General features: G+C 44.7%; 1 protein-coding gene across 4 annotated transcripts in view; it reads left to right on the plus strand.

Annotated features, from left to right (window-relative positions):
- ATP8A1 (ATPase phospholipid transporting 8A1) overlaps positions 1–21398 on the plus strand; it is a 225650-nt gene that overhangs the window by 74338 nt on the left and 129914 nt on the right. For 3 of the 4 annotated variants that reach the window (XM_084797285.1, XM_084797287.1, XM_084797288.1), the window contains 7 exons: positions 415–542; positions 5490–5601; positions 6927–7092; positions 9143–9270; positions 12847–12924; positions 13993–14081; positions 19065–19109. In XM_084797285.1, the coding sequence (XP_084653411.1) occupies positions 415–542; positions 5490–5601; positions 6927–7092; positions 9143–9270; positions 12847–12924; positions 13993–14081; positions 19065–19109 (746 nt within the window). The remainder of the gene's footprint in view (positions 1–414; positions 543–5489; positions 5602–6926; positions 7093–9142; positions 9271–12846; positions 12925–13992; positions 14082–19064; positions 19110–21398) is intronic. The other variant, XM_084797286.1, reaches the window with a different exon arrangement.

Here is a 21398-nt window from a genome sequence, read left to right on the forward strand (position 1 = left end):
CCCTCTTCAAAAGGGAGTAGGGGAAGAGGAGGAGGAGGAGGAAGAGGAGGAGGAAGAAGAGGAGAAGGAGGAAGAAGTAGCAAAATTGTTGCCTTTGAATGCAGACTAGGCCACGTTTCACCTCTTCCTTTAGACTGAGGAAACAGAGTGTAGCAAATATTGACTTTACTTTTAGAAGTAAGTGATGCAATGGGTACTTTAGAACTTTTGTAAAAGTTATATTATTGTGTAGGAAGAGTCTGTGCTCACGTTGGTAATGAAGGTGCCCCTAACTTACAGTTTGACTATATTATGTAAACGAAGGTAATCACTTGCATAATAGTGAGGTTCCTTACCTGTAAGGCCTTGGAAAATGTCCCGCTCTCACAACACTTACTTACAATACTGTCTGTTTATTTGGGGATATTCCAACAGGGCTTACCAGCAACGTCGGATATCAAAGACATTGACAGTCTGATGAGAATTTCTGGCAGAATTGAGTGTGAAAGCCCAAACCGACATCTCTACGATTTTGTTGGGAATATAAGGCTTGATGGCCACGGGTAAGCTCCCCTTCGCCACGCCGTCCGGCACCACTGAGCAGCTCCTGCGTCCACTTACGTACGGTTTTCCTCTGCTCTAAGCGTAAACACTCACTCGCAGCACCTGTTTCCAGCATGTCTTCATTTCGGCTCATGTCCTTTGTGAGGATGCTGAATCCTGACTCCACTTATGTAATGCAATCAAAGATCTTTCCATGCCCCTGCCAGTCTGGCGATTAGATGTTTTCTAGGACTGTGAAATATTCTCTCGTGGGTAAACAGCCTGTGAGTGGTCCTTTGGCTAAGATTTTTGCCATGAGCTTTCCTGCCTGGAGTCCATGGCCACGGTCCACTCCTGTGGTCTTTAGAAGCCTTAAGGCTTCTAGACCATTTTGCATCTCCTCTGTATTATTCTGCGTGCTTTTTTTCCAGGCCATGCTGTCATCTTAGTCACATTTTTTTTTCTGTTTTTTGTTTTCCCTACCCGATTCCCATCTTTCCTACCACTTCCTCAACTTCTCTTACGCATTTCACTAGAGTTCAGTATGCACCAGGCAGCCTAGAGCAGTGGTTCCTAACCTTCCCAGTGCTGTGACCCTGTAACACAGTTCCTTGTGTTATGGTGACCCCAAACGTAAAAGTATTTCCGTTGTGACTTCATAACTGTAATTTTGCCACTGGTATGAATCATAATGTAAACATCTGTCTTTTCCTTCGGCAACTCAAATGAAAGGGTCGTTCTACCTCGAGCGGTTGTTGCCCACAGGCTGAGAACTACTGAGCTAGACCATTTATAAATATTACATAGGCCACAGTGAACGAGTAAGATGAAAATTCCTGCCCTTGTATCTCCGTTCATTCACTCTAACAAAATACCTTAAATTCAAAAACCTTTGAGCAACAGAAATCCACTGCTCACAGGTCTAGAAGATCAAGGCACCAAATTTTGTGTCTGCTGAGGAAGTATCGTACCCTGTATCCTGGCATGGAGGAGGCCCTTGGGCCTCTGTAATGATTCGGTCCCAGTCACAAGGACAGAACTTGTGTGTGAGTGAGTATGTGTATGTGTGTGTGTGTGTGTGTGTGTGTGTGTGTGTGTGTGTGTGTGTGTGTGTGTCTCAGATGTTGTTCCTCAGAAGCCAACCACCTTGTCTGCTGATACAGGGTCTTGCACTGCTGTGAGCTTGCTGATTGGTTGCTCAGTTCCATGTGTAGAAGCCCCAGGGATGTCCCTGTCTTCCCTCCCTCCCTTCCCTGTGCTGGAGTTACAAGCACACACCAATACCTGCATCTTTTTCTTTTTCTTTGTGTGTGTGTGTGTGTGTGTGTGAGTTCTGATACTCAAACTAGGTCTTTATGATTGTATAGCAAGCAATTTAGTGACTGGACCATCTCCCCAGCCCTGTGAATACAGAAATTTCAAGAATTAATAACCCCTTTCCCAAGAAACCAGCATCCTAATGCCACCATATTAAAGACTGGATTTCAATATGTCACTATTGGAAGGGCATTAACACATACTATAGAATTTTGTGAACTTAACTTTCTTGTGGTAAAATAGGTGGAGGGCAAATAGAAATAAAGGAATAAGTAAGAAAATTTGAACCTTTATTATTTTTGTAAAAAGCAGTAAAGCCTTTTGGGAAAGATAGTATAGGGCAAGTGAGAGGAGGTGGCCTACTGAGGGAATCTCTTAGGGTGATTAAAGTCAGCCTCCTTTAGAAGGTGACATTTGAGCAGTGATGCTCAGGAGATTAGGAGCTTAATCACTTGAATATCAGGAAATAGAAAATTCTAAACAGAAGAAATTGTGTAAATCACTGCGGTTGTAGGAAGAGAAACTGAGGTGAAAGACAAAAGATAAAAATAGGCCAGGCCACATAAGACTTTGTAGGCCTTATAGGGCATTCTGACAAGTGGGTTATGAAGGGAGGCATCATCCCTTTAGTTTTGGACTCAATAACTTTATGGTGTCCAGGTGGCATTTGAATATATTACTGAGCTTTCAAAGTAGTTTGTATAGATATTTCAACTCATGGGGCTGTACAAAAAAAAAAACATTGAAATTGAAAGTATAGACAGAAAAATTAAAAGACCCAAGAATTATCTAGCATTGGGAGGCTGAGAGAAGAGCAGAGAGTAGAGATCTAGTCCATGGGCTAGAAACCAAGAAAAGAGTAAAGAAACTGCCCAGAGGAGAGGGAGGGACAAAGTTAGGTCAGTTGTCACTCCTGGTGGCCAAGTGCCATGTGGCTGGACATTAACATCCAAGATTATTGAGTGGAGATCACCAGCCTTGCCTAGAGCAGGTGGACCCTGCTGAGGGTGAGCCTGACGTCATGGAGAAGGATCAACTGTAGAAAGCCTAGGCTTTTTAATCAAGGAGCTTTATTGCAGTGCAAGGCAAGGGAATGGGATGGGACAAGGCCAGAAGAGCAGGGGTGTTTCCTGCCCCACTTCTGTTTCCTGTCCTCATTCTTTCCCCTCTTCCCTCGCTTCCTCTACACAATAGAACTTATCTGCCAGATAGGTGTGGTGGCCAGGTGACCATCGGCTAGATGCACTGGCTCAACCAGCCTACGGGAATACTGTCAATGTTCTCGCTATTAGACTATGAAGGATAAAATAATTCAATAAGGAACGGAGCAAATGACATGTGAAGCATACGCTGAGCTGACCCCCTGATCTAATCCACCAACATCTTCTTATGGTCTTTGAGGTAATCGTTAATTCTAAAATTCTCAGAGTAATCTTTCCTTGAACATATGGTTGTAGACTAATGATAGACTTAGCCATTTGTACAAGCATCATTTCTTAAGTCTGACATTTTTAACTGGCCCGCTTCCATTCCTTTACCAACTTTTCTTTAAGTTGGTGCCAAGAAAATCCATGCCACGAAGGAAACTTTATGTAGCAGTGCCAAGATTTAAGAAACCCTGAGTTGTATAATATGCTTAATTTTATCAGAGAGGTTGAAATGAGTGAGTGAGACAGGTAGTCTGTGGAAGAGCAGGCAGTAGCGAGAGAGACAGTGGGCAGCCATGGATGTGTGTCAGATGGGATGCTGACCTCAGTCATCAGACAGGCGAGGAGCAGTGGGTTCATGTGTGCCCTAGAGCACAATCCAGGAACTTCTCAAGAACCTGCTGGAGCCTGCTTTTAACCTCCGGGCCCCTACCCATCCTTAAGTGCACTCCAGATGTTGACACATATATAAGACAGTTCTGTTGTTTTAATACGGTTTTGTCCCCTAGAGCATTCGCATGTGGAAATTCAGGCCTCCCCCGTCCCAATGTAATGACTACAGACTGCCCAAAAGCAAACCTCTTTTTCATATAAAATAACCAGTCTTCAAGCATTTCACAAGCTTTTACAAAAGTGGACTAAGTTTAATTCCCATCCCGATGGGCCCGAAGGATGTAAGTGATGGAAACTGAAATACACTGTTTCCTGAGGACTCCTGCAGGGCCATGCTAACCCACACATCTGGATTGATTTCACTGAGCCAGGAGAATATGTTTCCCTGATGGCCCAGTATCCAGACTGTTGCTAGCCTTGGAAGCTGACTGGGCCACCTGAGCCCACCGGAAATGGAGGATTCCCATCTTACTTGTCCTTTACTGATGGGCAAGTCCTACATTCTTTATAGACTCCACTGGACATTGTTTCCTTCTTTTCCTAGAATTTTTAAGTATATTTTTCTCTACATTTGTCTTTTTTTACATCACTTTCTTGTTGAATGGAAACAGCCTCGCCATTAGAAAGTTTTGAGACATTTAGTTTTGAATTTTACATTGCTATCAACTGACTCAGTGCACATCTGTGATAATGTCACTGTACTCCTGAGTCCCCTGTTGGAGGAAACCCACAAAGGACCCAGCCTGGGTCTTATTCATGGCAATGTGGTGTAACATCTAGGAAGCAAATGGCTTTGAAATGATTACCATTTATTGAGAATATGTTTGTGTTTCTTGGAAAACAAACACTCTGATCCTATAAAATGAATACTGTAAGGCTTTAGGTCTAGGCACTTACTTCAGAAAGGGGATGGTTGTGGCAGGATATGGAACAAGCTATTTATTTATGTTACCTTGTGTAACTTTTGAGCCCTGCTTGTGTACAAAGTTGTTTGTAATTTAAGTGAAGTGTATGTGTGTGTGTGTGTGTGTGTGTGTGTGTGTGTGTGTGTGTAGGAAAGCATTCAATTGGGACAGGCTTACAGTTCAGTTTATTATTGTCATGACAGAGGCACGACCGTGTGCAGGCAGACAGTGATGGAGAAGGAGCTGAGAGCTCTCCCTCCGGTTCCATACGCAGCAGCAGGAGACCGCTGTACTAGGCCTAGCTTGAGCGTCTGAGACCTCAAAGCCCACCCTCTCAGGGACACGTCTATTCCAACAAGGCCACACCTCCTAACATAGTGCTACCCCCTATAGGCCAAGAATTCGAACACATCAGTCTATGGGGGCCACTGCTGTTCAAACCACCACAAAGGCCATCTTTGCATCTGGCTCTCCATGTCTAGTCATTTGACAAAGCAAGCTCTCAGCTATCTTATCAGGACACCAAGAGCATCTGAGGGGCTCACCATCATGAACTCACCTAAAAGTAATAGCCTGGAAAAGGTGCAGCTACAAATGTCATCACCTTGGGTGGGTGGAGCTTCATCACTGGAATATATGAGGGATACTCGTAGTCCACGGGGAGAGTAAAGATATAAAAAAATATAATAGTAATAATAATAATAAAAATAATAATAATAATAAATAACCAGTATGGTGTTAAGGAAAAAAACTTCTTCCCAACAGTTATATTTGAAAATTATCATTGTTGGTGAAAAAAAAAATACTTCCTTTCCAAAAATAAAGTTTTAGTAGTGGAGACTTTGATAACTGCATAACGACTGTGCGTTTGTTTCTTGGACGGTTTGGACAATGTCATTTCTAATGCCAGCGTATTCTGTCCTAGCACGGTTCCCCTGGGCGCGGACCAGATTCTTCTCCGAGGTGCTCAGTTAAGAAACACCCAGTGGGTTCACGGCATCGTGGTCTACACTGGGCATGACACCAAGCTGATGCAGGTAGGACGTCTTTCTATGAGACCTTTTGAGACTAAGTGTCTTGGGAGTGCGTGACTCATGGCTCTCGGTGCGTTTGTCTCAAACCGAGCAGGGCAGCCGTCAGACATTCCGTAGCCTCATATCACGAAGCCACATTGGGAAGTAAGTGAATGAAACCTTGAAATTCCTTCCCTGGGAGAGGGGCTCACACCTCAGGCGAGCACCGAGAAACTTCCGCCAAGATCGCCTGATACCTGAGTACCCAATGAATGGTGGCGTCTGACACCCTCCAACTACTAGTAGTGTTCAAGTTGCCTGTGTAACAGTGTCTGTATTAAAATATTTTGGTCTTGTGATTTTATTTTAATGCAATGATCAAATTTTTAATTTTTTTTCATAAAACTTAAAGACAGGTTTAAATGAAACAGCCATTTCTTTTTCATGGCATTTCCATACAAGGCAGTTTTTGTCATCTGCCCTCCTCCTGATGTTTACGCACACCCATGGGTGCTTCGTCTCTACCTTGTAATGCAATGTGCATTCAGTAGTGTGACAAGTATAGGAAATGCACTTTGAAATACGATTGGAGTTCTGCTCTACGGACCACTGTCCCTGTACATCACACAGGCATGAAGATGCCGTCAGTGACAAGCGGGTCAGTCGGTAGTGCTGCTTCCCTGGCCTTGATCTAAGTTCCACCATCTGTCACTTATATTGGTCATGAGGGATTTCCTTTTCTGTCCTGTAGATGATTGCTTAGCACAGATCTGGCGTAAATGCTGAGTCAGCACGTGGAGCAGAGGTGCCTTCCTTGTCCTCTTCTGCACAGGTCAGGCTTGCCTCACCGTCCTCCTGCCTCTGCCTCCTAAGCCAGCCTGCTGCCACCCCCAGTTATGGATCCTACGTGGGACAACTTGAATTACTGCTATATTTGGTGAAACGGTTGCTGAGTGGCACCAGAGATCCTTTAGATGCTGACATGTGTGCAGGGACGAAGGCCTTTCCCTCTGCGTCTTTTCCAAGCAAAGGCACTAAAAATGGATGCTGTGGAAAGACTTTCCTTTGCTTACGCAGTCAAGGACCTCTTAACGGGGCTGATGCAATCTGCAAAGCAGGTGTTACCACACCCTCTCTTCTTCTCCTTGTTTTACAACCTAGAAGAAGGTGTGTGTGGTGCCGTGGTCTTAAGAGGCGGCAGCCATGGGTACTCATGATACTTATCACGTGATTGGAAGAGTTTTCAGTTCTAGGTGCCGTGTTGTGACTGGACTCTCTCACCAAAAGCTAAGTACGCAATACCGAACTGTGCAGGTTTTACCACTTGCCTTGTTTTGCTTGTTTTACAGAACTCCACAAGTCCACCACTTAAACTCTCCAATGTGGAGCGGATTACAAATGTACAGATTCTGATTCTATTCTGCATCTTAATTGCAATGTCTCTGGTCTGCTCTGTGGGCGCGGCCATTTGGAACCGAAGGCATTCTGGGAGAGACTGGTACCTCCACCTGCACTGTGAGCACCGAAGGGCCGCCACGCCTGCCTTCCCCCTTTAGTTTAAATATGCTTTTGCTTCGCCGTCGGTCTTGATTTAATTTTGCCAAATGTCCCGTTGCTTCTGAAAAGAAAACTCATGCCTAAGATAACTGTAGGTCTTATCTTCACTTTTCAATAGAGTCCCAGAAAAGGCAAAGTAAAACTTAGGTTCTCAGAACGTCAAAATACTTAAAAACCATGCCTCCATCCCATAGTAGTAAGAAATGTTTTTATAAATACAACCATTGGCATGATGCACAAAATAATGCCTTCTACAATATATCATATGTGGCAGTGAAACTCCTGAAAGGAGATTATGTGTGGAGGAAATTGTGGGTGTTGAGTATATTATGAAAACATAGATTACATGTTTGAAAATGCTCAGGATGTACTTCCTTCCTTTCTTCCTTCCTTCCTTCCTTTCTTTCTTTCTTTCCTAATTACTTTTCTTTGAACTCAGTAACACAAGTTTTATGTAAATGCTTGTTTTATCCCGGGGAGAGAAGTTTTAAATCACTTCCTTCTGGAACACGTATTCTCTCACTGTTTTCATGTTAACGTAGCTCCCCCACTTTGGGTGTTTCTAGGAAGTGAACTCTTCCTTATGATTAATACTTAGCCAGTAAATATTTAGTTTTCCCAAGCGTGAAAGCAAACTCCATTACAATCTTAGAGAGAGAAAAAAGATTTTAAACCTTTTCTATTGCATCCATTTACCTTTTCATTACAGTTATCTAGCTTTTCCCAGTCATTTATAGTCATTGATTTATTATTTCAACATTAAAAAATATTTTTACTGTGATCGACTCATTTGTATATATTCCTTACAGTATCTTAGACTTCCCTGTTTTATTTTCTTTATCAAGGAAGAAGTTAGCTTATTTAGCAGAATAATTTACCTGCAGATGAAAAATGCTCCTGTAGCTAAGGAGAGAGCTCAGTGTAGTGCTTACCAGCTATATACATATGTATGTATGTATGTGTGTATGTATGTATGTATGTATGTATGTGTATGTATGTATGTGTGTATGTATGTATGTGTATGTATGTATGTGTGTATTTATGCATGTATGTATGTATGTATGTGTATGTATGTATTGTGTATGTATGTGTATGTATGTGTGTGTATGTGTGTATGTATGTGTGTGTATGTGTGTATGTATGTATGTATGTGTATTATGTATGTGTGTATGTATGTATGTGTGTGTATGTATGTATGTATGTATGTACATATATATGTGTGTATATGAACAAGGCCTTGCAGAGCCTAGTACTGGAAAAATTAGAACTATTCTTACAATTTGGATTGTTCTAGTTGCTATTTGTGTTTGCGTTGAAGCTATGCTTTAGTTTGAAAATGCTTTCAAGAGTTCACACACAAATGGTTCCTCCTAAGTGAAGATTTAGATTTACAAACTTTCAACCCTCCTAAGATCTCCGAATTTCCTGATCAGAACACAGTGTGTAACACCAATAACTATAGCACCTTTCTTTCACTCCCCACCCCACCCGCACAGTAGCACCCTCTGAGTAGTCCTGGCTGTCCTGGCACTCACTCTGTAGACCAGGCTGGCCTCCAGTTCAGAGATCACCTGCTTCTGCCTTCCTAGAGCTGGGATTAAAGGTGTGCGCTACCATGCCTGGCTTCTTTCAATATTTAGTAGCACTGTGGAGATCCTGGTAGGATTAACCTGCTGTATCCACCGGAGTGAGGCTGTAGGACATCAGGAGATGACCATAACCAACAGATGCCCAAGCCTTTTGTTTTGAATGATCCAGTATTTGTCTTATGTGTATCCTGCCATATACTGTAATTCATATCCAGGATACTCAGACACAATATTTTCATTGGTTGGTTGAGTTCCTGATGGAGGAATGATGGAACTGCAGGTATTTGAGAATGAAGATACGACATTAGCACAGTCAGCCTCGGTGTGTCTAGAGTTGTTGTATAATTCAGGGAGTTCTTGCCTTGCTTAGGTTTTCTCACAGAAAATATAAAACTGTGTTCTCCCTCTTCCCCCAACAGATGGCGGCGCTAATAATTTTGGGCTGAACTTCTTGACTTTCATTATCCTCTTCAACAATCTCATCCCCATCAGCTTGTTGGTTACATTAGAGGTGGTGAAATTCACCCAGGCTTACTTCATAAATTGGGTAAATATGAATTTGTATTGTACACCATCATCCTAAGTATGTATTTTCTGTTTGTTTGTTTGTTTGTTTTTAAACTAACTCTGATAGGACACACATCTTGAAGTCTCAATTATATGATGTTTTAATGGACTGTGTAACAGTATTTTTAAGACTAATATAATTTTAACATGGGTCCTTCAGAATCATGCACACTGAAAACCAGACATCCTGAGGAAAACTGGTCTCTAGTTCAGGAAACCTGTGTGGGGACACACACGGTGGCTGTAGAGGAAACCTGTGTGGGGACACACACGGTGGCTGTAGAGGAAACCTGTGTGGGGGACACACACAGTGGCTGTAGAGGAAGAGAACCGTGCATTTGGAACTGAAATGTCTGTCTTGTAGATCTAGTATCGTAATTTACCACATAAGCAGCTTCGCCCGGCGTCTCGGTCATGAACGCTGGGGTGACAGGGTACTTTACCTGGATCTTGTAGTGTTTCTGCACCTCAAAGACCTGTTTATACAGCAAAGAGTTTTCTACGCAGTCAAGCGCATTACTGTGCTTGTGGCGTATGACTGGGGAACTGTCCATCTGTCTAGTTAATTTTGCCACTCCAGACAACTTCAGTGTACATTTTTTTCCTTTTGAATTACTATATTGATGATTTCAATATTGGAGAGATATAGTAAACATGTTTCCTATGTTTTTCATCAAATATTGTTTTGATTTTTCATCTTTATCTTGGTTAAAATTAATGAATTTGTGTAAATCATACTTTCTAGCTCAATATGCCAAAAAGCTGATTTTTTTTTTTGAGAAATTTTGATTTTATTTTTTATGTTCCAGATTCATCTTAAAGGTTTTTTGTTTTTGTTTTTTTTTTTAAGATAAAACCAAAAATACTTTTGGATCTGTTCATTATCTTCTTGTGGTGAATGATCTCACTACAATGTCAGCTTCTTCCTTATTTTTGGTAAAAGATGAGTGTAATTTGGGAATCTGAAATAAGCAGCAGGCATAATCTACTTCACACAAGCAATGTGTGCTGAACTTAGTGAAGGACTCTTATTTACAGACGTAATAAGGCAAATGCACTGTGAGGATCAAATGGCTACTCAAGTCCTTATCATAAAATAGATTTTCTTTCAAATATTATGTAATGGTAGTGTTGAGTAAGCCTGGAACGCCCTTGCTTTTCAACCACCCTCCTAACCAGCAGGGTCTCTGTGATGGCCCTGACTAGCCAGCTTCCTCCTTGTATGGAAGAGGTCAGTCACTGTCACCTGTTGTCCGGTTATACAGTGTGGATTTCTGAGTGACAGCGTTGAAAGTGTTGAACCTGGGCTGTCCTATCCTGCCTGTTCTAAGTCAGACCCATCCCTCCTGGCTTAGACCCCCCCACCCACTCCTCTGCTCCAGCTGGTCCTCCTGTCTGTCCCTCCTGGCTTAGACCCCCCACTCCTCTGCTCCAGCTGGTCCTCCTGTCTGTCCCTCCTGGCTTAGACCCACTCCTCTGCTCCAGCTGGTCCTCCTGTCTGTCCCTCCTGGCTTAGACCCACTCCTCTGCTCCAGCTGGTCCTCCTGTCTGTCCTTCCTGGCTTAGACCCCCCCACTCCTCTGCTCCAGCTGGTCCTCCTGTCTGTCCCTCCTGGCTTAGACCCCCCCACTCCTCTGCTCCAGCTGGTCCTCCTGTCTGTCCCTCCTGGCTTAGACCCACTCCCCTTTGCTCCAGCTGGTCCTCATGTCTGTCCCTCCTGGCTTAGACCCACCCCCCTCTGCTCCAGCTGGTCCTCATGTCTGACCCTCCTGGCTTAGACCCACTCCTCTGCTCCAGCTGGTCCTCCTGTCTGTCCCTCCTGGCTTAGACCCACTCCTCTGCTCCAGCTGGTCCTCCTGTCTGTCCCTCCTGGCTTAGACCCACTCCTCTGCTCCAGCTGGTCCTCCTGTCTGTCCTTCCTGGCTTAGACCCCCCCACTCCTCTGCTCCAGCTGGTCCTCCTGTCTGTCCCTCCTGGCTTAGACCCCCCCACTCCTCTGCTCCAGCTGGTCCTCCTGTCTGTCCCTCCTGGCTTAGACCCACCCCCCTCTGCTCCAGCTGGTCCTCCTGTCTGTCCCTCCTGGCTTAGACCCACTCCCCTTTGCTCCAGCTGGTCCTCCTGTCTGTCCCTCCTGGCTTAGACCCACCCCCCTCTGCTCCAGCTGGTCCTCCTGTCTGTCCCTCCTGGCTTAGACCCACCCTGTCCTCTGCTCCAGCTGGTCCTCATGTCTGTCCCTCCTGGCTTAGACCCCACCCCCTCCTCTGCTCCAGCTGGTCCTCCTGTCTGTCCCTCCTGGCTTAGACCCACCCTGTCCTCTGCTCCAGCTGGTCCTCATGTCTGTCCCTCCTGACTTAGACCCCCCCACTCCTCTGCTCCAGCTGGTCCTCCTGTCTGTCCCTCCTGACTTAGACCCACCCCCCTCTGCTCCAGCTGGTCCTCATGTCTGACCCTCCTGGCTTAGACCCACCCCCCTCTGCTCCAGCTGGTCCTCATGTCTGTCCCTCCTGGCTTAGACCCACCCCCCTCTGCTCCAGCTGGTCCTCATGTCTGTCCCTCCTGACTTAGACCCACCCCCCTCTGCTCCAGCTGGTCCTCATGTCTGTCCCTCCTGACTTAGACCCACTCCCCTTTGCTCCAGCTGGTCCTCATGTCTGTCCCTCCTGGCTTAGACCCCCCCCCCCCCACTCCTCTGCTCCAGCTGGTCCTCCTGTCTGTCCCTCCTGGCTTAGACCCACTCCTCTGCTCCAGCTGGTCCTCCTGTCTGTCCCTCCTGACTTAGACCCACCCTGTCCTCATGTCCTATGGTTTCCAGGTTGATCCCCGCGTCAGCTCTCTTCTCACTTGGAGAATGCCTTTCTTCCAGTGTCGCATGTACACACAAAGATGACACCATTCAGCTCAGAACACAAATAGGACAGACGCGAACCACAATAAACTACAGGCCTGACTTATTAATAAAATACCCTACTGTAAAAACATTTTTTTTAGGAAATGGGGTTGGATAATGGGGTCCAGTCATGATTATTGGGTACAAGGCAAGTACAGAGAAATATAAAATCTATATCTTCTGAGGTAAGAGCAGCTTAGCCTGGCAAGTCCAACCAGAGCAAACATGGTCTCTTAGATAACTTTTCCTGTTGCTTGAAGAACTAATTCCGTGAAAGCATTAGCGGCTTTCCTAGCAAACATCACTAGACAGTTGCCTCGCATCCCTCTAGGGAGCACCTCAACGCGTGCGTTGCATACCTCAACCCTGACAGGAGGGTTCCTTATTGAGAATGAAGAGTGAAAGTAAACAGACCATCTGACCCAACAAACAAGCTCCCGCTACCACTACCATGCTCGCCTGCTCTAGCTAAAGTGAACCACCCCACGTGACAGTCACATGGAACCCTGTAGAGGTAGCGAGCGAGGTTACGCAAAGCCCAGCAGACAAATGATGACTCACGGAATGTAAAAACAACAACAGCAGCAACAAAAAAACCCAACGTGGTTTCCTTTGCTGACCCAACCCACCAGCACCTGGTACTCAGCAATGTCGCGTGCTTGTTTGCAGGATGTTGACATGCACTATGAGCCCACAGACACTGCCGCGATGGCTCGGACTTCTAACCTGAATGAGGAACTTGGCCAGGTAAGGTCTCACTGGCACGTGGTGGATCTGCACTGGGGTTTGGTGTAATTTCTGCCTTATGTGGTGACTTCAGACAGAGGGGCATCTCCCTATTTCCTACTGTTTGAATACGACATGGAAGTACATTTGTTAGTGCATGACACGTTGTCCATATTTAACAGTCGAGTCCTCCAACACCAAAGCAGATTTTTTTCGTTTCGAGGTGAGATGCTGGGCAAGCCTAGGTATGTTTCTTAGTAGGTGGTCTGATTAGACGGTAAATTGTTGACCGTCTTTGAGTTACAGGGATAGTAATAAAATTGTTCGTAACTTTCCTCCAGAAGGAAGAGAAAGTTCACACCCTATTAGTCTAGTCAAATAGGAATTTGGATTAGGCGTACACAGCCAAGTAGAAATAGGATTTACAAGTCGTACTTCATTAATATATGCAGCCTTGTATCTCTTATCAGGGATGTGTTGTAAGCGGTGCCCTGTCAGGTGCTGTCATCACTATGTAAACGTCATAACATCCACTTCCCCCTTCTGACTGCTATGACCGCATTATAGGCAGGCGGCACAGTCTCATGGTATCCACAGCATATGTGCATCCTCCGTTAACTGCAGCATCCTTAGGTGACACGGGACTGCGTATGGGTTAACTGTAGCCCACGTATAGGTGCTAGCCACCACTTTCTAACTCATACTATTCAAATTGCATTTAGGACAGGCTATACTCTCCCTCGCCAATGTAGATGGAGCCTGAAATTATAAAATAATTTATTGCTAAAATCCTAAGAGAGCTGATTTGTTCCTTAAAGAATGTACTGAAAGCAATTCTAGCAGTCACTCTACCTGCACAGTACAACACGGTTGACTTTTGAAGAAAGTATAATTTAAGTGCATTTTCTTTCCTTTATTAAAAAAACAAACAAACAAAACCAAAACCAAAAAACAAAAACCAAAACCAAACTTCTGAGCAGAGAGAGGCAGAGTACTTGCCTGATGTACGTAGACCTCAAGGTAGACATTTAAAGAAAAAAAAAAAAAAACACCTCGAAATGTTATTGAGGATTTTAAACTTATTTGTAGGTTAAATACATATTTTCTGACAAAACTGGGACCCTGACATGCAACGTGATGCAGTTTAAGAAATGCACCATCGCGGGTGTGGCCTACGGGTGAGTGCCCCCTCTTTTCCTGGCCTATGGGTGAGTGTTCCCCCTTTTCCCAGCCTATGGGTGAGTGCTCCCCCTTTTCCCAGCCTACGGGTGAGTGCTCCCCCTTTTCCCAGCCTATGGATGAGTGCTCCCCCTTTTCCCAGGTAAACAAAATACACATTTAATTGATCCCATCAGTTTGGAATATTTAAAAATTCTTGTGCAAAACCTGAGTTTTGTTTTGTTTTTCAATCTAGAAAGTGGTCTTTTTCCTTCAGGGTGGATGACCCTGTACTTTGCAGTTGCTGTTGCTTTCCTTGGGGGGATGGGGGGAGGTGGAAACTGACTGGTGGGTGTCTCGGTGTTTAGGGCTACAGAAGGCCTCCATCTGGGCCTGGTGGTAGGGACAAAACATTGCCCTGCACTCTGCTCTGACGTCCTGGGTGCAGGGTAGATGCGGGAAGAGGCCATGGTGATGCCTCGGTTAGCAAGTTAAGTGATACTGCCTTTGCCTTGACAATTACTCCCATTTTGTCTTTTTATCACATCTCCTCTTTGCAGTCATGGAACAATCTAAAATTCTGGGGTGGTGGGAAGGAAGGAGGAGGGACAAGGACATCTTCAAGCTGTCCTTCAGATTACCTTCAAGATAATGCCCTTCAGATGGAATGTGCCATCCGTTTAGCTTATTTCTCATGGTATGCATGCAGGCGTGAGGCACTCAGAGACACGCTCCTTCGGGTTGAATGGCGGTAAGACTTATCAGCAGATTTTGCAATTATCCTTCTCTCAGTAAGGCAAGTAAGCATTGACTCTTTATCGCAGTCCCTTGCTTTGGGCCCTTCTGGCTCGAACCCCCTTGTGGTTCATTATACTTTACCTTTAAGCAATAAGTCAGTGGGAAATATCTTAAACTAAATTTATTATTGTTCCTATGTACAGTGCTGCAAACAGGAGCGGAGAGCGATATGCTTGCTCTTTAGGGCAGGAAGAGAGTTTGGTTCAAAATGACGTCAGCCTGTGGACACAGCTGGTTGGATGGCCTTTCCACACTGGAAAGACAGGCTGTTGATTTGAAAATACTGATGTTTCCAGTTTGCTCGCTCTCTCTCTCTCTCTCTCTCTCTCTCTCTCTCTCTCTCTCTCTCTCTCTCTCTCTCTCTCCAGCCTCTGCCCAGACTTGTCCCTGGAGCAGAGGAACCATAGTCACGTTCTTTGACATCACGTGCTGACATATGCTACATCCTTAGTCCAGAGACAGAAAGCATTTCTCTTTGTGGGAGTTTCTTAGGCTCAGAACTGGGTCTTAATCCCCACCCCCACCCCCAGCCACATGTGCAGAAGCAGAGCTCTTCCCTGGTCTGGTGGTAACTTCATAATGCACAAGTGGGGGGGCGAGGGAGGGGACAGGGTGGACCTGAGCAGAGTGCCGGCCCTCTCAGTTAGACAAATGCGCGTCCTTGTGAGAACATTTCTTAAGAATGAGATGAACAGGTGAGGTATGGATGCGAGCCGTGTCTTAGATTCCCTCCCGTGGCCGTAGACAACTCCCTTTCAGATTGTTAGCTCTGAAACATGTAATAAAGAGGGAAACCAGATAAGCTCTCAGGTCCCTCTCGAGACAGGAAGTTGTAGCAGGGTTAGTAATAAGTGTAGAATTGGCTTGCAGAGACCAGCAATAACGGAAGTGGGATCTGCTCATGTTCCCAAGAAGACGGAAAGCCATGCTTCACCTCGTCAAGCTGCTTTCAAGCATCACGTAGGGTTTGTACATTAGCACTCACAGCCCCTGATGTGATTTTATGTATATATATAAATTTATATAATATGTACATATATACATGGTTTCCTTGAGGTGTCATTCAATCTACCCCGACCTGTGCTCCTCCCAGATCCATGCCTCTCCCTTTTTAAATAAAGTTCTGGTCTCACTTGTCCTACTGGACAGCTGGAGCGTCAGCATTGTAGAGCGGTGTTGATGAACACAGGGTTTGGAGAAACTGACTTTCACCGACCACATGTTTACAGCAGGGGCGCCCGCACCTTGTTACCTCATTTCACGGCTGACACACAGAGGAAGCAGGCGCAGCCAGCCGCCTTACTAGGGGCTTTTCTCTGGCCACTCCTGGGTTATAGGAATATAATCAGGATGCCGTTCACACTGCAACCATGTTAACTATGAGGAATTATTGCAAAAGATATCCTGGTGTTTATCCCCACCTGGACCACTAGGAGATGACCAGAGAACATAATGCACTTTAAATGCCAACCAACAAGTTTGCAGCTAATCCCTCAGGCTCCGGGTGAAGTCCTGTGCTGCCACACTGTCAGCTGGAAGGTGAGGAAAGTCAAGGCTCCCGGGAGCGTGGTTTTAGCTAGTTCTCTGTGTCTAGCAATTTTGTAGGAATAGAATACGTAACACCAGTGCTTCAGAGTTTAATTTTAATAAAGTTTCTCTCCTCTCATTTAAGCTTTGCCTCTAAGTTTGCCTGTTTGAATTTGTACACAGTTGTAGGCAAAGACTATTTCACAGAAATCAACTTTGTAATAAGGAGGCCTCTGTTTATACCTATTAGGTCTTTTTTTCCTTAGATTGTCTTATGGGAAAATAGTAATTAAATATGAATAATCTGTACCATTTATAAATTTAATGTGCTACAAACTAGAAATTACACTGTTAAACATTTAGGAAAGTTTCAATATAGCAGATTACCATATGCAGATGCCTGTGTCAGCACAGTCAGCTGAATGTTCGCAATACATAAAAACTTCTACATGGAAGAGTTTTTCCTCTGTCCTGTACTTGTCAGCAATTTAGTCTATACTATCTCTGAGGCTGAAAAACAGTCTATTAAGCACCCTAAACAACTCTTTTTGTTATTGTTGTTTTATTTCTTATTTGGTTGACCAGACATTTTAAAATATATTTTATTAATTTATTCATATTACATCTCAATTGTTATCCCATCCCTTGTATCCTCCCATTCCTCCCTCCCTCCATTTTTCCCTTACTCCCTTCCCCTATGACTGTGACTGAGGGGGACCTCCTCCCCCGTTGACCAGACATTTGATTAGTGTTAAATCATTTCACTAAAACAGATGAAGGTTCTTGAAAACAACCCGTGTCTGCACTGACTACAGTGCTTGAACAGTTGTCATGGCAGTTTTGTTTAGGTCTGTTTCGTGGCAGATCAGCTTTTCCTACAACCCTGAGGAATAGACTCACCACAAAAATCTTCCACAGTTATACACCTAGCCCCAAGGGCTAGATTACGGCCAGCACGTGTGTCTGGTGGCCGACCATGACCTTTCGTTTATTCACGACAAATGTTGACCTGCCTCCTTCTACAAGTGGCTCTTGGCTAGGTAGGAGAAAACTACTAATCATCAAGAGTTTATGTGGTTCTCACTCTGGGTTCTCAGTCTAACTGGAGTCAATAGATATTAACTATAATGCAGCAGTAGTCCTAACTTAGAGCAAGAACGGGTGTGAGCCTCAGATGCCGTGGGGGTAGCCTAACGAGGAAAGTCAAGGGGTGCTTCCTGACAGACTCCTCCTTGAACCCAGAACTGAGAATTAATTTACGTAAAGAACTCCCCGGGCAGATAGGACCACACTGCCACGTCTTATCCATGGGCCAACACCAGAGTTGCTGAGCTGTAACCATGGGCACGCATACACCCAAGTCACCGGCTGCCCACCCCTACTGTGGGCGGTACTGGTTTCTGCCAGGGCTGCCCCCAGACTCAGGAGGAGGGCACTGTAGACCTGTGCTCTGGGGCTGTTAAGTCTCAGGACGTAGGAAGCACCAGGCCCAGTGCTAATGTGAAACCGTGGACAGGGATGCAATGCCAATGCAAGCTGGCAGGACCTTTGTGCAGTGTTCACTGCTTAGACAGTTACGAGCGTCTCCCCTGGACAGTGCGGTGGAGGGCAGGGTGGGGGGGAAGTCAATCACAAGTGATGGTTCCTGGTACTGCAGCCATTTCCACAGTGCACTGTGGCAGGCCAGTCCCTTTCCTGGGAATCTAGCCCGAGATGGACAGGATGAGTCCTTCCTCTGGAAAGAGTAGGTAGGATAATGGATCCCTTTGGTTGTGGTGGCTGTGGCAGAGGGAACATTGACCCAGAGGAAACAACATCTTGGAGGTAGAAGACCTTGTCATGACCAGGTTAAAAGAGTGGGCAGGCGCTCAGGGCATTAATGCATTCCTGAAGTTCCCAGCAGCTTCAGCTTATTATACTTATCAAGAACGAACTCGGCATCTTAAACTCCACGTGCGTATAAGAAGCCTACCTTAAAGTGGAAGCTCTGAGTTATCATGTGTCATGAAAGAACCAGGAAAGAGGAACGTCTGCTCTGACCCGCGCGTCTGCGTGTCATAGGAATGTTGAACTAAATCCGTGGGTTTCTCCCGTGCTTCCATGGGCTAGTAGAGAAAATTAAAGTATTGATGGAAGTGTTTTTAACACTAAAAACTACTTGGTGGGACCGTTTTGAATGCCGGTGGCTCTCCATTTAATCAAACATAGTTGACTTTTATTCTCATTTCTTCTGAGGAAGTTACTGTGTCAAGGCAGCCAAAGCTTCCTGAAGCAAATAGAGGGCACATTTCTTTCTGTGTGACTGTGCCCTGGGTGACTAGCATGTTTGTGCCATTAAAACACCTTGTTGTGGCTATAAATATAAATGATGGGCTTCCTACTGGCTCTATAGCACATGTTCGAGCAGTTAAATTTAAACGTGATTGTTACTAAATGTTGACTTCTGTGCGTCAGCCAGTTCCGGGATGCGGAGTACCCTTTGTAAACCCCCTGGTTACCATAAATCCTCACGTTCCGTTCTACTCACTGCACTAACCTGCCATTCTTCCAGATCCAACTAAAATCCATTTCCTTAACTTTCTAGAAACCCTCCTCTCAGCACTTCCTTCACTCATGGTTTTCTGTTGCCAGCCTTTGCGTGACTGTCTCTCCCTCTCTTTCTGTCCCTCCTCTCGAAGCCATGCCCCAGAACCTGAGGATTATGGGTGCTCGCCTGATGAATGGTAAGCTACTTGGGTACGTCCACGGGGGTCTCTCTGAGAGCTTTGGCCATATTGCTTTGTAAAACAGGCTTCCCTGGTCTCAGGAAGCCATTTTCACAGGTGTTGGGCGGTTGATGGTCTATGCAGGGGTATTTCTTAAACTCAAAGTATCCTTGGTTTTTCTATCAAGAAACCTTCGTAAACATACTCTAAAAGCTTTAAAGGTTGCTAGAGTCTTACATTATGTATCTATAGGCTGCAGGAATCAATCTCAAAGTGCCTGGGCAGGGAAGACACCTAGAACCCTCCGCTGTAGCTACCAAAGCTTGCGTGTGTGTGTGTGTGTGTGTGTGTGTGTGTGTGTGTTTCAGCTCAGCACTGCCCCCTTCTGCCACTGTGCCTGAGCTGCAGGCCAGATAATGCTGACCCATGCCCGAGCAATGCCAGTTCCTTTTACATTTTTCATTATCTCAATGTCTCTTCAGAGACTATAAAGTGAAGGCTGTTAAATTATAAGGCACGAGTGTTCTAGAACTATACTACTCACAACTGAACAGTAACTGCACTGTAACCCGTTTTAGATTTATTAAAGATAGTAATGCTTTAAGTTTAATTTTACTACTATGGGAAGTTTCTGATTTTTTTTTCTCGCTTGTTTTATTTTACTTTAAAATCCTTTCAGCCATATACTTATATCTTTATCTAGGACAATTAATGTATTTTGTTATTTGTATGATTTGGTGGCAAATAAATTTGAAAAATTATGATTTGTTTAAAGCTGGTGGTTTTTTTTGAGAATATTGAGGCTGTTTCTATTTATCTGCATTTCATATACTTTGTGATTAAGTTATGTTTCCACTGTTCATTGAAGTCCAGTCACAAAATAAGTTTTCAGCCTAGCTGGAGTTTATTTCAGTAGAGACTTGATAAGAGTGTCCAGTAAACCTCGCAAAACCCAGGGCTCCTGATGGTGGCAGCTGTTGGACAGGCGACACCATCAATGCCCGTTACACAGGGCTCCACACATTCCGTTCCATACACTCTGGCACCCATCACTGCTAAGCGGCTTTTCATATCGCTCAGTGTGCCTCAGCGTTTTACTATTGATTGACTGTCTAAGCTTTTTTGGTCCTGTGACTCTGTAGTTATAGTTTTTACTGTAGATACTCTTGGACCTTTGGTCCGGTGTCATCTGAGTAAGCCCCTCCGGCTTTTAATCGCCTGTGTGTCTCTTCATGCACTGCTTGGCTATAGCACCACGTCCCACTCATTTTAGCACTGCTGTGCAGTATAGGATTAATGCACATCTCTCTGTGAGACATGGCTCAGTTTTCTCTCCTTCTTGGTGTTTTTCTCCAAGTTGTTATATTATTTACCCAGATCATTTTTAAACATTATACTCTGAGCAGAGGTTGTTTGATGGGATCAATCACTGTTATGAGTAAGAACCCATAATATTTTTTTCATAAAGTATCTTTTTGGGAAAACCTGAGTTCAGGTAAAATACACCAGTTGTTTGATAAATACGTATTCTCACTTACCATTGAGTCTAAAAGCACACCAGGAAAGACACTTGTCACCGTTATGGCAAAGGTGCTCTGTATATACACCCAGCTCCTCTGTCTATAAAGGAATTACCTATAGGTTTGTAAAGGTGAGGATACAGGCTTTGGAGGTTCTGCGTGGCATCCTGTGGAGTGGCCATGCGTGTAAACTTTGAGTTCTGACCACCAAAGTTCAAACAAAATCACCATTGTTTTCCTGTTGTTGCCAAAAATAGTCAACTAGCCTGAAGTCTTGCAGACTAATTCCTTTCTATTAACAGCTATTAACTAAGTTGATAGTATCAGTATTGGGAAGATCCATCAACATCTATGTAATCATAAGGTGTGATTATTTTCAAGAACTATTTTTCTCTTTAAAAAAACTTATTTTGGAAAGTCTAAGTACGAGCAGAACTAATAAATGTCCCCATCGGTTATTTGAACAATGTGTGCTCTGGGCCAGGACCATCCACCTGTGCCTCACTACCTGTGTTAGGACCATCCACCTGTGCCTCACTACCTGTGTTAGGATCATCCACCTGTGCCTCACTACCTGTGTTAGGACCATCCACCTGTGCCTCACTACCTGTGTTAGGATCATCCACCTGTGCCTCACTACCTGTGTTAGGACCATCCACCTGTGCCTCACTACCTGTGTTAGGATCATCCACCTGTGCCTCACTACCTGTGCCTCACTACCTGTGTTAGGATCATCCACCTGTGCCTCACTACCTGTGCCTCACTACCTGTGTTAGGATCATCCACC

Source organism: Acomys minous, assembly GCF_964271855.1.
Source record: "Acomys minous genome assembly, chromosome: 10".
Taxonomy (NCBI): Eukaryota; Metazoa; Chordata; class Mammalia; order Rodentia; family Muridae; genus Acomys; species Acomys minous.